The 18,127-nt window shown below is 39.3% G+C and overlaps 1 protein-coding gene across 1 annotated transcript; it reads right to left on the reverse strand.

Annotated features, from left to right (window-relative positions):
• Positions 1-180: 180 nt before the first annotated feature.
• DNAJA2 (DnaJ heat shock protein family (Hsp40) member A2) lies at positions 181-12,234 on the reverse strand. Its single transcript, XM_064160317.1, has 9 exons — positions 12,041-12,234; positions 9,200-9,259; positions 8,084-8,307; positions 5,987-6,067; positions 5,553-5,686; positions 3,791-3,987; positions 2,659-2,803; positions 2,398-2,525; positions 181-1,894 (listed from the first exon to the last, which is right to left on the reverse strand). The coding sequence occupies exons 1-9, from the start codon at positions 12,116-12,118 to the stop codon at positions 1,706-1,708; spliced, it is 1,236 nt and encodes a 411-aa protein (XP_064016387.1). The 5' UTR covers positions 12,119-12,234; the 3' UTR covers positions 181-1,705.
• Between the last annotated feature and the right edge of the window lie 5,893 nt (positions 12,235-18,127).

Genomic DNA, 18,127 nt, shown 5'->3' on the forward strand with positions numbered 1-18,127 from the left:
CTGCTACCTAAAAGCAGAATACTGCAAGAGTTTTAATTGTTCAAGCATTACAGGTTTGATATGACTGCTTGGAGAAATGAAGCAGGAGAAAGGATCTGTATATAACCATGGCTTCAGAGAAAACAATCTGATATATTTTAATAAATGAAAAACATTCACTAGAGCATAAGAAGTCAATAGTGAAGTACAAGTCAAACAGTATTTATTCTTGCTTTAGTTTTATAATCTACAGCAAGGATGTTCAGCAACACTTAAATGCCAATGCCTACCCAAGCACATGGAAACCCCTGGAGTTTGTCCCTCCAACCCCACTGGTAAAGTGTCAACAGCTATCTGAGCAATAAACACATCACACTTCAGATTTGTAAAGAAAAGGAGAGGCATCTTTCAACAACTTGGCTTCAAGAGAGAGATAAACCTTACTATAAAGCATTTACCAACCCACATTCATGCACAGTTTCTTGATGTTGTAACAACACACTTAGATAGCTGTACCTGCTCATTACTTAAGCTCATGTTTTTATTTTGTTACGGTATTTTCACCAATTCAAATCATAAAGAAAGAACCAGAAATTAAGTTGGGAAAACTGAATGCCTTAATAGTTGAAGTGCAAACTAGTGAAACAGTAACAAAATCATCTATACTTAGTATGTTTCCAGGTCAAAAATTTGTCAAACACAATACTAATCTCAGTCTCTTTACAAACTCTGTCAATGCAAACTCAGGTTGTCAGGCATAATGTTAATTTTTTCTAAATCTTACTTTATAAGCTGGAAACATTCCTCAGGGAAGTTAGGCTTTGAACTGAAGGCTTAGAGAAAGATGCCATTCTTTTGCAATTTAATAATCTGCATCCAAAAGTTTGGCTTTTTTTTTTCCCTTCTAGCTGAACTCAGATATCATTATGCTCTTCTCTTCATATGAAGGGGATAGGACTGTAGCCTTCCCCGTGCTGATTTCATCATATATCATTTTACATGTGGGATACAATTGTTATCGAACTACAACCTAGTCTTAAAGCACCTTCAGCCTGCATTTATAAAATGTCTATCATCTACACAGTTTCTTGGTACACTGAATAGTTGAAGCCACTGGAAAAGTAAGAGTTAAGGCAAAAGAAATCTCTTATACACCAACTGCTTTTATTTAATTTCAGAAACCGTTCACAAGATGGTAGAAAAAACTTACAACCACTTCTATTTTAGTCTTCCATTGTTCCCAGTCAGCTTTAAACCCATTATGTGCAAAGCCCATTTACCATGCATCTAGATGATAGATACAGGCTATGAATTTCTTTATTCTACTTGTAGCAGCTTATGCAGGTGCAGCCAAATACCAAGCCTCAGGACAAATTGTACACAAACTTTACAATGTAGAATTTGATTTTGAAGTAGGAAACTTAAAATCTACACAGAACTGGTAAAAATAAAGCACAGGTACGAGGATAAACTTAAAACCCATGTGAAAAGGAGTCTCATCTTCCTTTCAAGTGCTTTATTCTGCTACACAGTCAAAATGAAGATGTAAGCTTGTGGTTAGTTTAAATTACACTCTGTAGATACTATAGACCAATTTAAAAGTTACACATACAGCAATAGATGTCCATTGGTTCATCTGGATTACTTATACAATCCAGCTGGATTGTTCAAAACAAGTCAGGCAAAATTTGAAAGAAAATCCTTGTGCAACTTTTTAGACAAATGTTTACTGATGGGCACACTGTACCCCAGGTCCATGATGGCTGCTTTCTTCATCAGAACTATCATTATAAGCTTCGCGTCTCTGGCCACCACCTGAACCACGAGTGGTATCAAATTCCTGAAGATCTACCTCTTCTGCATCACCGATTACATTGGGAAATTCTGGTCTAGCTGGCAGAAGATCTTCAAGTTCCTGCCCCAAAAGAAATAATTGTATTCAGTACTGCATCTACAACTGCTAAATACAGTGACCAGTTTCCCACAACTTCAAAACTCCTTCTCAGAGAACTTTGGTTTACAAGTCTAAACTGATGTAAACCCTGATGCACATGCTCATTTAAAAGTATCTTAAGTACTTTTATCAACTGGAAGACACATCTTCAAGAAAACTAACAGCCCTGCATATCAACTACCGAAAGTGCAATCAGTAAATACAGCTGAACTCTGAAAACTTATCACAAAGCAGCAGGAAGATTCTTCCTCCTGCCCTCCTCTGCTCAGTAACTGCACACCTCTTTAATATAGGTTCTGTAAATTAGTGGATATTTTTCAGTAGCATGTTGCTTATAAACAGCATTAAAACAACAATTGTACTAGCATCTACATTTTAAGCACTGAAACTGGACATGAGGTAACATACACTTTGTATACACTGTCAAATACCACCACCACATTTATGCTTGGAAAACTACTTACTGAAAGCTTTTCTGGGCTAATCCAGTTATTTTCAGGAAACTGTACATTAAATCTAATGTAAAGATCCCCCTTCTCAAAAGGATTGCGATACTGTGGCATTCCTTCGCCTCTGACTACACGAACACAATCTGTAATTCAAAGAGAATTAAGCTGGAGAGTGCTACTTCTGAACAACTCTTGATTTTTCTCGGCTCGGTTCAGTTAGCAGGACAAGAGGAACAGGAATAAGTGTCAAAGAAATCCTTCTCAGGTCAAGCTTACCTGGTTCAATTACTTTTCCTGGAGGATATTTAACCACAATTTGACGTCCATCAAGGTGCTTAAATGTGAACTGAAATCCACACAGTGCTTCAACAAGTCCAATCTTGTGTGTCATATGCAAGTCATTCCCATCGCGATGGAACATCTAAAGAACATAACTAGGAGATATCTTTTCTAGTCCTATAATCCTAATGTCACAAGGCTCATTATTTAGAATGATTATTTAATGTCAGAACAACAGCTTTTATACAAACTTAACTTGATTTTGGTAATTCAAATAGATTAACAAGCTTGGAAAGTCTGTGTGGTTTGGAGGCAAACCACACTATCGTGCAAGGTTCAAATTAAACAAAATGGCCTACAGAGCAGCAGTGCTGTCTATCCTTAATATAGAAGTGCAATTAAAATTTGTACCAAATACATTCAACATTTTGGCCAAAGTATAACACAAGCTTTCTCTTTTCATAATAGTAATATCTGGCCTAACAGAAGCATTAAAAAGGAAGCAGTCATCTCAACTCTACCCTAAACTGTTACCATTTCTCTGAGCTTTAATGCAGAAAAACGTGAATTGCAACAATTCAAAAGTGCAATGTATGTATTGCAGAATTCTGTAAGCATAAGCCATAACTAGCATAACATAGTAAGTTTCTTTGTTAAATGAACCACTAAGAGCATTTTGTCATATACACCCACAAGCACAGCAGCAGAGATAGAAAGCATAGACTGGGGACTCCAAGAAGAACTTACTGCCATGTCACAAGACGCTCAAAACAAAAAACCAAACCAAGCCCAAACACCTGGCATTTTGTTAGTGGCACAAGCAAAACAAGTTAAACACCATGAACAGCTTTTCAATGTGTGTCCACTCTACCAGTCAGCCTGAGCTTACCTGAGAAAGCTACCTTAATTAGTATCAGAAAGCACTGCAATCTGCATGTGCTCTAGCTACAGACTTGGAGGCTTTTCCTTGCTCACCATGTTATCTGGTATAAATCTATTAAAGGCTATTCACCATTTCTCCTAGAGCTGCAACTACATGAATTACTTAAAAATGATCAAGCATCTATCTAACTGAAATATTAATGACTAGGATAAAAGGCATTTAAAAAGATGAATGCAAAAACATTACCTCGTTCTCCTTTTCTTGGAGTAAGAGGACAATATCACCTGGTTCCACACCTGGAGCCTGATCTGCTTCTCCACTGAATGTAATTCTTTGCCCATTTTTCATGCCTTTGTCTACATGGACTTCAAGTATTTTCACCTCTTTGATCACCTTCTTCCCTTCACATTTTTTACAACGGTCTTTTTCATTAATTACTTCACCTGGAAAAAATTTTTTTTTTAAGTCCAGATTTCCACATAATCGCAACCAATTCTGAACAAAAAAATTAATATGTTGAAGAATACACACACTACAACTAGTGATTTACATGTTGCTTTATGAATTCTTCTTGAGAGGAAATCCAGGTTCCATTTACCCTACCTGGAAGAGGGAATGAATACAAACCTTCCAAACTGTCTCATTAAGCACTTTGAAAAGCCAGAGTGCTTTAGAGCAAGACAAAACAAGACTTTGTCTGTAGCTTCTAATGCTTCTTAAATCTTAATTTGATTCCAGCATCCTTACCACCCAACCTAGTCCTGTTAAACACCACCTAATTTTCCTTTCCTTGTTATGCTAGAGGATGACAGCTGTAAGGAAAATGATGGCACTAAAACCAAAGAGAAGCATCCCCCCCCTTCCTTAAGTCAGAATACAAATTTCAGACTATTTCAATCAATTTAAGCAGCTTAGCTCCACTTTTGTTAACAAGCAAACAAACATATTGCTGAGTTCTGTTCACTGGCAGCAAAATTTTGCAGTATAGCACCACAAGAAGGAGCTAGGTAAATGCAGGCAGTAGAACTAGAGTCCTGCATACAAAGTGGGGGAAGATAGCTGCACAAAGTAGTTTCATGCAAGAGCAATACACAAGCTTTCCCACAAAAAGGATGTGACATTTTCTAATACACACAAGAGTTCCACTTTTGTGCTCTGAAATTTAATAGTTTTCCCATGTTGCTCATCATCTCTAGAAAAAAAAACTTAATTCTTTCAGCAAACCAATGGATGGCTATTGAAGCTATCATCCTTGTACAGAATAACTAAAGTACTAGGGCACATACACTGTACAATAGCAGTTCTTATTTCCAGTACAGTGGTATTGGAGTGCCATTGTAAATGTCCATGGCTTAAGTCATTAAACTTGCCAGCTTAAGCCACCTTTCTGTGGAACAAAGCATTGACATTAGGATGCAGTCTGAACTACTAAATATGTAGGCTAGGTAAGTAAACTGGGAAAAGGAAGATGTTTTAAGAGCATGACCTATGAAATGCTTGGACTAGTCACAAAATAACTCCATGAGATTTCCATGTATTGTAAATATTGTCATTCATAAAGTGACCTTACTACTCTGAAAACTGCCAAAGATCTAAAACCAAATAACATGAAGTGTAGATCAGATTCTTCTGCCAACACAAACCTCTCATCAAAAGGTATCCTCTTAATGTGAGGAAATGAAAACATAACTTTAGGTTTCCACTTTTAAACTAAATCTGTTCTTGTATGTTAGGACACTGCAAAGACAAAAGCTCCTAAACCAACAATATCTTGTTTTTTTACTTTAAAAAGGAGTAATAACAGTAAGTAATAGTCATATCTAAGTGATTTTAAAAAACAATCAATCCCTTATGTTCCAGTTTCCAGGCTGCTTTTCAGTACTGTAAATCTTACTGCCATACCAAGTAAAATTATTTCTGCATCAGACAACAGATTGAGACACAACTGACTACATGGAAACAAAGCTGTCCTGGACAAGTTCCTCCAGTGATGCATTTAGTGACATACCTTCTCCATTGCAGTCAGAGCATACAGACTGCATCTGCTGAACCATTCCAGGAGCCAGCTGTCTGATCATGATACGTACACCTCTACCTCGGCAAGCATTACATTTCTGAACAGCTCCAGCTTTCCCTCCCTGCCTAGAATAGAAAGAATCACTTACAAGAAAAATACTTTTTTTTCCCAAAACATATGACAAAAGCCCCCCTACATCTGTACATTAACATGACTAATTGCACTGCTAGTTAAAATTATGTTCTCTTTTCCCCCTACAGCCCTTGAACAGTTCCAGTTCCATCACCTTTATCATTAAACAATTTCCTACTCTGAAAGCAGGCTCCATTAAGTCAAATACTGATAAAGATCTGTCACAGGAGATGCTTCATTACACCAAATGCCAACAAAGCAACCAGAGCACTCAAAAATGTAAACAAACTTACCCATTGCATGCACTACAAAGGACATTCTTGCTAAGCTGTAGTTTAGTTGTCTTTCCATTATACAGATCTTCTAAAGATACTCTACAAAATAAAACATTTCTCCTGGGTTATCATTAAACGACTTACTTTCCCCATGTAATTAGAATACTCGCCTAAGAGAAATCAGAAAGAAAAACCACCATATCTTCATAAAAAAAATATTAATCTGCTATTAAAATAAGATTTTAATGCATCATTTCAGCTTTCACAAGGAGTCATTAATAATTATTTGATATGTATGAATATACATGTAATTCTAAACAGTTTCACAGGAAAGCTGTCATTTAATCAGAAGAAAGCAGGTATGATTGCTTGTGTTTCTGAACAGGAAACAAGCTGATCTAGCATTTTAGCTTTTATTATATAGATGGCCAATTTTTTGTTTTTCATTCTACCAGACAGGTGATAAACAGACCTCTCTGGACAGTCCTATTAATATTTAGAGCAGGCATACATAATATACACAGAATACTTACTAATCAATTGACCTTCCCACACACTACAGTTTAGTGAGAAGAGGTTTAGTATGTCCCCAAGGCCACTTAACTCTTTAGATTTGATTGTACTTCAATTTAAAAAAAAAGCACACTTGAACAGCTCTTGAATATAATATTAAACTCCAACAACCTTCACATAATTTTGTCTGGTTTGATTTCAAACACAACTACCTCTGTTCAGTGATTTTACTTTTCAACTCAGTCTAAGTAACTGCACTTTCTGAAGTTAACAGTGTCAGCTGCTAGCAAGGTTAATGCCTCCATGATTTTAGTTAGTACCAAGGACTGGTGTACAGACCTAGGTCACTACTAAATCTCTACGGTGTATAAGGCCCCACCTCCAGGGAGGATTGACAGGACAAGCGACCCTAAATTGAAGAACATATTCCATTCCACATGCGATTCTCAGCAGAAAGCTGAGGAATCGTGAGCCAAGTCTCTTCTTCAATGGCCAGCATCCAAAGAAAACTGTCTGTTCCACCTTCAATCCTAATCCATGTTCCCAAACCCAGCTCCTGTCTGCCACTGAGTCCAGTCTGGGACTTCCCTCATACCTGCCCACAGCATCAGTGGTGATGGTGACTAACTGACTTCAGGACAGTTGGTTTCAGTATCAGATTTGTATATTTCATTTTCATTAAAACTGTTTAATGTTATTTTCCACCTCCTAAATTTCCCTCCCTTATTCTCCTCCTCTTTCCTTTGTGAGGGAAGAGGGACTTTCAGAGAATATCACTCATTTAGTGGCCGGCCAAATCCTTATCCTTGACATATTGACAGAAATTAACATCTATGAACATATTTAGTTTTTCTCCTAAAAGAGTTTGCTAGTGGATAGAAATTTCAACTCAATGTATGGAGAAAAGGTTGCCTGACATCAGTGTTCACTAAAGCCAATTCCAAACTTTGTGTGCAGTATTAGCAAGCAAGCACAGAGAAGCAAACAGACTTTACTAAGCATGGTTCGCTAACCACGGAAAGCTACAGCTTAACTTCAGAATTTAGGAAGGACCTGCTCAGCAGGCAAAAAGCCGGTCATGACTGCAAGCAGAGATCTCTACAAAACAGAAATCAGATGTGATATTCAAGCATGGCTTTAAAACAACAAAAGCAAACCCACCACACACACTTTTAATCCAACATGCAACTGAACTTCAGTTTCAGCCAGTATTATGCTATTAATGCACATTAACTTCAGTGTCTCCAGAGCCTTAGTATTTCTGCTTCTCTAAGAATCTAGTTAGTGTGTAATATTTGTTTGATGAATTCTTTTTAGATTACAACTTCCAAACATAATTAAGGAGTAAAACCAAGGAAAATAATGATAACAAAATATATACAGGCTAACAACTGGGCAAAGCAAAGTATTAGTTAGTCTCTAAGATTAAGCAGTCATGAAAAAGATGACTGCCTTCTGGGCTCCGCATGACACGCAGGTCTGAAAAGTAGGTGCATACTGCAGGATCTCTCAACTGAGAAGTGCATAAAGAATATCAATTAGCAAAGTCAACTACTCATTGGGAAAGGTTTAAAGTACAAATTGCAGTATCAAGATACTCACTTGAGTGGATGCATCATGTCTTCTCCTCTTCTTCTACCATTACGACTTCTACTCTGACCACCCATGAAATTGAACAATCCACCACCAAAGATATGGGAGAAAATATCGTCCATTCCACTGCTTCCACCACTACCTTCTCGAAGACCCTGTTCTCCATATCTATCATATAACTCACGTTTCTCCGGATTTGACAATACTTCATAGGCAAAGCTTATTTCTTTGAACTAGAAGAGGAACAGCCGAAACAGCAGATGATAATTTAGAACTTCAAGGGAATATTGTACTACCATTTCTCACCCAGTATGAACACCCATTTAAGAAGGTACAAAAGAAAGTTTTCATTCAAACGCTGAAGACTTGAAAGTCATACTTGGGCTTAACTGTGTTACCTGTTACCATAAAATAAGACATTTTACTGCAAAACTTTGACCTTGTTCTTCACTGTGACAAGCATAAAGCAGCTTTTTTACAAAAGAATCCAAAGAAAATCTCCAAGTGCACTACAGCAGCCAACAACCAAAAATCCCCCACTGACATACTAATGGTGAAGTTAGGTGCTTAAAATATACTAACAATTAAGCAACTTAAAGTGCTTATTAATGTGTTTGCCTTCAAAACAAATTAACCTTTTCATAGTCATCCCTGCTTACCTCTAAGCAATGATTACATCAGTGAATCAGGTGCGTCAACTTCATTTTTTGGTAAATTATCATAACAAATCTAATTCTACCTTCCCACATATATAATTTTGGTTTGTCCTGCAGTTTCCAGAACCACCACACAGATTTTTCCACATCGAAAAACCTTGGAAAACTGAGGCCCTATCTTTTTCAAATATCTGTGCAGACACCAATGCCAGCTGACATCATCTTGGCAGAAGAAGAGAGGCAGTTTTTCTCTCAGCATTACCTTATCAACCAATTTGACTCTGCCAACTGCTGCATTTTTTCATGAGGCAAGCTGGCAGATTTTGACATTGGAAAGTAGTAGCCAATACACAGTTGCCTCACAGCTATTTTTTAATAAGTAGTAACAGCAATTGCCCAACACTTGTATGTGGTGCCTTAGATACTACTGAATTAGCAAACTTCAGAATTACTTTTTAAAAAGTCTTACCTTGTCTCCTGCATTTGGATTCTTATCAGGATGGTATTCCTTGGCCAGCTTTCTGTATGCCTAGTCAAAAGAGACACAAAGTTAATTTCAGTTCTGATTAGTTATTTTCTGACAAACTCCAGTACTGCCTTCAGGAAGAAAATCCTAATAAAGCAAAGTAAGGAAATGAGCACTTCGAAATCACTCATGCAGTGAAACAATATATAAAGAAGTCTGACACTGACGTTTGCATAAATCAATTACACCTGGATTTAAAGACACCTATAGCATATGATACCCAGAACTGGTTTTCTCTCTTATTTTAACTTGCAGAAATAATTACACTGAATCTTCATTAAAATTATTTACTCTACAGACCCCACTCAAAACCTACAATATGACAACTTAATTTCAACCCACCCATTTGTCTTTCATCTCAACTACAGCAAACCATTAACAATACAATGGCTGCCTCAGCTTCTCATTCAATCCTATCAGTTCCTACAAAAATAATTTTATTCTTCTGTACCTATCAATAACAGAAGATTTCATCTCACTCTGAACTATGCAAGTCACATGTGCAGAAATGTACAGATCACCGCTTTTATTTAACTTCATTGCTCTAAAAGAGCAAAAGCACAGCCACATCTCAAGAAGAGATTGTTCAGAATATTTTTAAATAGTTCTTTGACTCTCAGTACCACCACTTTTTCCTACAGCAGTACTTTAGAGGGTCAAAGCAATTAACAGCACAGAGACCATTTAATGTGTTTTCAGCACTGAAGACCTCAACACCCCTCAGTAACAATCAAGGAACAGGTATGAATAAATTACATGGTATACAATCTTTCAAGTTCTTCACATAACTTCTTTTTTGAAAAAGACTACAGTGATGCAACTGTAAACTGAAACACCCATTTTTAGCATGAATTTTTCAAAAGCTCCATTTCTGTACAACTAAGCATCGAAATTAGCTTCGTGACTGCATTAAAAGAGCTTCACGCACAAAGTTTTACAGGCATCACAAAGTTCCATTTGGTGCTGGAACAAGTAAGATTCCTTTTTGTATCTGCACAGTTACTTCCCTTTACTGTTTAATCTGAAACACGCAGTACTTCTGCAAGCCATGAAGAAATAAAATTTGATGAGCAACAACTGAAAGAAAAATAGAACATGGATATTACAAGCCAAATATTCGAAACCATAGAACAATGGAAATCGTAGGTTTTCTAGGACAAATCACTATCAGTAATAAAGCATAATCTTCCACAAACCTACATATTCTGTAATAAAAGAAAATACTGTCCTCACATTTCAAGGAGTCAAAGAGAAAAAAAAGACAGACTAAAAACATACACCATATTATCAGGAAAAAAGAAGCTTGCATGATCAATTTCAAAAAAGAGAGCATTCCTGTCTTTATCAGTAACAGTATTCCAATTAAAGCAATTCTTAAGACCACTCATGGTCCAAAACAAAGTCAACAATATTCATTTAATCATGTTGAAATAAGAAATACAGTGGCCCCATATTATAACTTCAATTAAAAACGTAGCTATCAGTCCTAAACCTTGTTCTTTCAACCCTTTTGACTGAGTTATTACCTATTTGTTTCCAGTTTCCTACATTGTTATATAGGTTAAAATATCAGATTAATAAAGCATTCATGTGACCTGTCAACAACAATAAGACAGAGATGAACTCCTGGCTGTTGCAGGCAGTTGGAAACTACTTCCCATGATAAATCTAATCTACAGGAATTAACACTGAGCAGCACAAGTTAGCCAAGTGAAAAACTGCTGTCAGCCTTTCATTCTTAAAGGACACAGATATCCCTAAGATAATTCAGTTAGGGGGAAAAAAAAAAAAAAGCTTTCTACTTGGCCGCGTTCAGTATGCAGCACTATCACCTCCCCGCACGCCTTCCAGCTCTAACACTATTTCAACACCGCAATTGCCGATCCCTGCACAAATGAAGCTACCACATGCATGATGGGTAGCGCACAGTTGTTAATACCAGAACCACCCATCAGCGGAAGAAGGTCACTACTAGGAAACTGCTAGCTAATTATCCTCCCTCACGTGTAAATAGTCACCAAGTTCTTTCAGAAAAAAACGAAGTAGTTTATGCACTACCTGTACTCAATTGCTATACTAACGATCTGCTCTAAGTTTTCACTTCGCTTCTTTGTTTACCTTACTGTGTCGCTTTCGGTCTGGAAAGGCTCGAATACATCAGTAAAACGAAACCTAAGGCCTACACGTGGGACAGACAATGGCTCTAGTCAGAGCCTTCTGGGCCTTCAAGAGAATTTTTACACGTTAAAAAGGCTTCCGCCGGCTGTGAACACTGCTCTGCCACGCGAGACGGACGCAGCGCTGCGGGGGCGAGTCGAGCAGTCTCAGTGGCTCCCGGAGCCGACGCGGGACCCGGCGGCCAGGGAGATGGGGAGCGCGGCCCGGTCTCGCTGATCCCTCCTCCTGCTCTCTTTCCCCTGGGCTCTGCCCGCGGCCTACCCTGCTCCAACAGCGCTCGCACGCTAATTAACCTCCAGCGGCTCCATGGCGCGGCCTACCTCAACGGGCTGGAGCGGCACCGGGCGCCTTTCCCCAACACCGCACCCTCCCCTGCCGCAGGCCTCAGCCGCCAGGCCGGGCGGGCCGCTGCCACATTCAGGCCACGCTCCCCGAAGACGAGGCCTTCCCTCGACTCTCTTCCCCTTGCCTCCTGCCGGCGTCGGGACCGCTCGCCCTCCCCGTCCCAGCAGCCTGGCGGGGCCCTGCCCGCCGGCGAGTCCACCCCCTCCCGAACAGTGCTGCCACCCGGTTTCCCCGGGAGCCGGCCACCGCCCCTCCCCACACCTTCTTCAGCTCGTTGTCGGAGGCCCCGGGAGGCACCCCTAGAATGTCGTAGAGCTTCGTGTCGGCCACGTTCGCCATGGCGGCAGCGGGTGGCGGGCGCAGGCCGGAACGGGCCGAGGGACGGCGAGGGCGAAACCGGGAGCAGGACGAAAGCCGCCGCAACGTCACGCGCAGACACGCTGCGTCACCACGCCGCGACGCGAGGAGCCCGCCCCCCCGCCCGGTGGCAGAGCGGTGCCGCCCCCTCGGTCGGGCTCGGCGCCTGACCCAGTTCCGCGCGGGCGGGCAGGGGGCGCTCGTGCCAGGGGCGCGAGGGGAGCGCTCGCGGGGCGCGGCGGGGGCCGTGTCTGACGGGGTGGTGAGGGGCAGAGGCCTGCCGGCCTTCAGCGCGGTGGCGCAGGCCCGGGCCTTTGAAACAATGATTTGGCAGGCCGGGGAGGTTGCACATGGAAACATGTATCGTCAGCTTTGTCCTTTGCTGTTTGGAAGCCCGAAATCCCGGTGTGTCTCTCTGTGCAGCCGGAGAGTCCTCTACCTGGCGTGGCTTCTCTTGGTTCCTTCAGTATGTTACCGAAGTTCGTGAGAAAAGGGGCCCCTGTGCAGCGACCTGCTGCCTAGCCTCAAGTCCAGAGGCTTTGAATTCAGGGACATACTGCAGAAGCTTCGGTAGTTAAAAATAACATTGGTACCCATCTGCTCCATTTTTGTATCTTGCTCTACTTTGGGGATCTTAAAAAAGGCACTAGTTGTTATGCTAGGCCCAAAGTGACTCACAGGAGCAAAGCATGCTCGAGTGGTGCAGAGACCCTGAGGCGCTAGCTGGACAGCACTAGCAGGTAAATAAAAAACCCAGTTACCATTAATTAGAGGTTTGTCTTTTAAAGCCTAGCCAGGAGAACAGCTCCTGGGCCTTTCCTTAAATGTGATGTTTTGGTCCTTAGACCCTCACTGGGCTGCTGGAGGGTTCTAAAAGCTGTTGCAGTTGCCTGGCTGAGGAAAATGGGATGGGGTCTCTGTAAGGGCAGAAGGCAAAATCAATTTCTGGCCTCTGTGGGCACTCTCAGAGCATGCATCAGAAAGCGTGTTCCCTGAGGAGGAGGTGAGCAAGGCTGACCCCTGGGGAGTGTCTGCTGGAAACACAGTAGTGATTTGGTATGTGAGAGAGAGCTTTGAAGTGATTCGTAGATTTGTAGGGTAGAAATTTGAATAGGCTGCTTGCCTGAGGGGAGCTCATCTGAGTGCTCAAAGCTTTCTTTCTTCATTGTAGGCAGACTCCTCATATGTAATGCTTTGACACAGCTTGTGGTTGCAATGGCTGTATTGAGAAATGCAGTCTTATGGTAGCTTCTCTGCTTCTTCTTAGGCTGATGTGCATAAGGCCATAAATACCATCCTTTTTATTCATTCTGGTATAATCTGAATTAGTAGATGATGGTAATACTTGCCCCTGGTGTTGCAGGTGTGGCAGCAGTCGAGAGCTTCAAAGGAAAATACAGGCTTGTTTTGGAGGGAGAAATGTAGTGGCAGAGCAGAGAACAGCTGAGGGAAAGTCAGTCCCATGAACTGATTCAGAGATGCGCAGAAAGAAAAAGAAAACAAAAAAGCCCCAACACTTCCATGAAGAGAAATATGTTTCTTTGGTATTTTGGGGGGTTATGTGTTCAGCTCTGTTGGTAATTCCATGGTTTAATACGTGTTTAAAGCAAATAAGGCTTCACAATTTGTTTTAGTTGTGTTTTGGCCAGTCTGAATTCAGCTAGTCTACTAATTGTCTGTCATGCAGGCCTGGCTTAACTATCTTGGATTGTGCTCACTTACAGATTGACATATTTCTAGAGAAGACTTTTTTGGGCTTGGTTTATTGTTGTACAGGATTTTCTTTTTAGTGATCAAACAGGTAGGAGAAAAGTTAGGAGTATGAGGGAGGATGTCATTGCCCTACAAGTCAGGCTTACTTTAGGAGTTAAACAGAGTCAGCAGGACTCATATAAGCAGTATTTATCATAGGATAACACTTATATGTGTGTTTTCATTTAAAATAAAAAAATAAAATATAAAGATCTGAAAAAGTGAGCTAGCTGATATGAGTAGGGTACCATTCGTGTCTATGCTTGTAGGGATGAAGTCCACCAAAAGTTCAGCCCAGATTTACCTGTCCTGTGAGCTGAGTGACCTGTTGGCAGCTCAAGCTGGAATGTGAGCCAGCAGTGATGAGTAGGTGAACTTGATATATCAGCTTGAGCCCAAGCTAAGAAGGCAGTTTAGAATCTGTGTTTGTGTAGTTTCTTCTCCCTTGACAAAACATTCTTGTTGCTACAGGCCACTTTTATACAACCAAGTCATGCAGTAAGTTCTAAGAAAACTCCTCTGGAATGAAATTTACATTAAAGAATCACCAGCTTGGATAATCGTTATTTTTTATTAAATTAAAATATAGATGACTAGAAAAGTAGTTTCCCTTACCTGCATCCTGCTTTTACCATCAACTTGTCAGTTCTACTGACAGAACGTTTTGGACATATAGCTGACATATTGTGTCTTCTCTCACTAGTTTATGTTAATTAGACAAAATGTTTTTAATAAGGTTCAGCTTTTGAAAAAACATTTCAGTTTATTATGATGTATAGTGCATGCAGCAGCTGAGATGAGCCCCTTAACATGATGTGAAGTGGCCTTGCCAAAGATTGCTATTTTTAATAATACAATGGAGTTACACTTGCATTCACTGTTTATCTATAAGAATTTTCTTTTTTTCCAGCATGCATTGACTCCGGTTGTATTCAATCCAAAGCGAGTGCTGGAACTGTAAGTATCTGATCTTTTAATTACACTAGCAATTTGAATTCACTTGCGCTCTGAGAACTCTTTATGTGCATTAATTGGAGGTCCTGCTGGCTGTGTATACTTTGCCCTAAACTCTGTGTGGAGTGAGAATCAAAAGCATTCTTAAGGGAAAAACTACTAAAACACCTGCAAACCCACAGCCTCTGTATACAAAGAGAGATTGATACAGGTGTTATATTTACATGTTTGAAATTTGTATGCAACTAAAGTTTATACATTCTTACGTTAAGTGTTTTAGGCAGTCTGCCCTATTAGGCCCTGTTTTCCGTAATACATGGAAACATTTTGAAGAAAAATTCTCATTTACTGTTTTCTGTTCTGTCTGTTCTTCAACTGAAGGTCTATTTTCAACAAATGCTAACAAGGACAGTTTTCTTGTTGCATAAGTATAAATATACCACTGATATAGCTCTTTATTGAGTTACATTTTTCCTGAAGTATAATGCAACTATTACTAAATAGACTGGGCCCTCCAAATGTAGGACGAGAAGGTAACTGTGAAGAGTAATAGCTAGGCAGTGCTGAATAGACAAGGATAAAAGAAACCATTGGAGAAAGTAACTGAGGACAAAGAATAATTCTGTTTACTAAAAAAAGAAGACATTTCTAACTAATATATTTTGAGGCTTGGGCATGTAAAATGCAATTAAAGTATTCTGTAGAAGCAATCAGATACTCACTCAACGCCTTATATAATCTATAGGTGAACAGCATCTGTTCATTAGCCCATCAATAATCCATCAGTCAGTGGCTGTCTTAAAAGAATCCAGTCCAGCATCTGTCAGAGTTCTGTCCTTGAACAAAGTTAACACATTCTTGAAAACTCTTATTGAATTCCAGCTTGATGATGACTTGTGGATGACCATTTCCTCATTGCTTTGAGGTTTGCAATTGTAATGAATCTTGTTCCAGGCAAGATACAAACTATTGGTAGATCAACGCTTTTGTAGTGAGTGTTTAGGAAATAAATAAAAATTAATAAGCAATATTAATTTTGGAAAAAATATAGTCCTGCATTAATTAATTACCCCTTCATTACATCTCTACACCTATATTGTCTCAGATAAAGTACTTTACATGAAATACTTAACTAACGTTATTTCCATGAGTACTAAGACTGCAAAACAAGTAACAGGAAATAATGTTTCACTTTAAGTTACAAACATATCTACATTTCCTTTCTTCCTTTATATAGTAAAAAATTTGATGTCTAGAGTTATGTGTTATTTTGGAGAGAAATAATTTCATTAAAAATGTATGTACAATAGAGATCTTTGCATTTAGATAAATGCAGAGGATTGTCACATTTGGAGCTTATGAAAATGAAACAATTTTGCAAGCTGGGGCAATATTTCTTGGTCAGTTTAAGAGCTGTATACTAACGGGCACATCTATCATCATATATAATTTTGTATGAGTTTTTTAACCATTTACCAATATCTATTACATTAGTTTTTAAGTTATAAAGGTTACTTCATAATTTTAGCTTCAGTCCTGCTCCAGTTGATCTCAGTTTTCTTGTTGATTTCAACAGAAATGGAAACCTAGAGCTTTGCCAAATGTCTGTCTGAGGTTTGCCAATTTGACATGTTTGCATAACAAGTTAAAATAGGAATGGCTCTTTATCTGTCAATGAATGAATGTGAACAGAATATCTGAAAGTATGAGATGTCTGCCTTTCAGCTATGAACAAACTACTTAGCATTTGGAATAATACTGTGGGACTTACTGGAGAGAAGTATTAAAATTGTCTTTCAGATTCTCTCTTGTGTTAAAAGCAGAAATTGTTTATTCATATATCTGTTGCCTTGGTACTTAGGGAAAATGTGAAAAATAACTGTTAACTTGTCATTCTACTCCTTCACTTGAATAATGACTCATTTCTGACTTCTTGGAGAGGTTTAAGAAGGAAGGAAGGTGGGGAAATAAAGTCTCTTTTGTGTTACTTAATAACCTTTTTTGGTAATTCAAATTGGAAGGAAGAGGCCTGAATATAAAAAAAAAAAAAAGTTATATGTAAGAAACAGTAGTACTTAAGATTTTCAGACTTAGAATCCTTAAAGATGACTCTGGTCATAAAGTGGAAGACTGGGTGATTTAAGAGCATTTAATCAAACTTACCCTGAAGTAATGGCTACCTTCTCTCATTCTCATCTAAGACTATTTGTGGTATTGAGCTGCTGCTCTGAAGAACTGGCCTCAGTTATGCATTTTGGTTAGTGTTTTAATAAAGCACAGCAGCAGTCTCTGTCATGAGATAACTGCAGTGTCTCCAGCTAAAATATGAATTGCAAATGAAGCAGGAAATAGGAAGAGCCTAGACAAAAGGGGACTGCCAAGGAAGCCTGGCTTTTTGGTCTTTGCAGGTTTCCTGTCTTCTAAATGTTATGCTGGAAATGCAGCTTAGCATATCAGTAAGATACTGGAGATTTTATCTTCTTTCCCCCATCCCCCTTCTTATCTCTTATCCTGTGAAGAATTTTGCATCTGATTGGTATGAAGAAAATGGCAAGAATAAATACAGAAATGAATGGGCCACTCTGCCAGTAGATACCCGTTGAAACCCCTTGCAAGTCTCCACCAACATCCTAGTTGTCTAGGGAAGTAGTCACAGACAGATATTTAGCATCTTACTATTGTAGAACTGGAGATACAGGGTTATTTATAAAATACCTCTTATCTACTAGAGGTCTGAGGGTTGAGAAAGGTGGACTTTTCTCAAGGCCAGAGCTCTTCCTGGAGTTCTAACTATCTCTGATTAAAGCTAAGAACAGTTCTTTAAAATCATGTGTTTAAAAGACTGCCATTGTCAGGTGGTGTGTTTGTGTTACACTACTACATGCTAGTGTTCCCTTTATGAAAAGTTTGTGTTCGAAGACTTTAACTCTTGTCTTGCTGCTTCTGGAAGCAAAATACTTTTTCTGGATATCAGAAATTTGCCACATGGAGGTTAAGCAGAGCAACACTGCCTCTGTGTTGAGGAACATGCGTATTTCTTATACTGTGTCAGAAAATCAGGTAACATATCACTGAAAATTGTGCAGTGTGCCTGTGCTGCCTTGTGGAAGTCTTCCTGTCCAGCCTTTGTTATCTGAGAAGCAGTTATCCTAGTAAAAAAATTGTTATTGTGGTTCATTTTGGATATCTTCAGATAAACTTCTGAACTTTGAAGTCTATTATATTCTCAGTAAATAAATTTATCCCTCTTAAAGCAAAATTAAATGGGCATACTTAATTTCTGAA

The sequence above is a fragment of the Pogoniulus pusillus genome, chromosome 20, assembly GCF_015220805.1.
Source record: "Pogoniulus pusillus isolate bPogPus1 chromosome 20, bPogPus1.pri, whole genome shotgun sequence".
NCBI lineage: Eukaryota > Metazoa > Chordata > Aves > Piciformes > Lybiidae > Pogoniulus > Pogoniulus pusillus.

Coding starts and splice junctions, on each gene's coding strand:
- DNAJA2 (XM_064160317.1), bottom strand. CDS start 12,118: ATGGCGAACGTGGCCGACACGAAGCTCTACGACATTCTAGGGGTGCCT. Junction 2,804..3,790: donor TCCAAGAAAAGGAGAACGAG/GTAATGTTTTTG, acceptor TATGTTCTTTAG/ATGTTCCATCGCGATGGGAA. Junction 2,526..2,658: donor AGGAAAAGTAATTGAACCAG/GTAAGCTTGACC, acceptor TTTGAATTACAG/ATTGTGTTCGTGTAGTCAGA.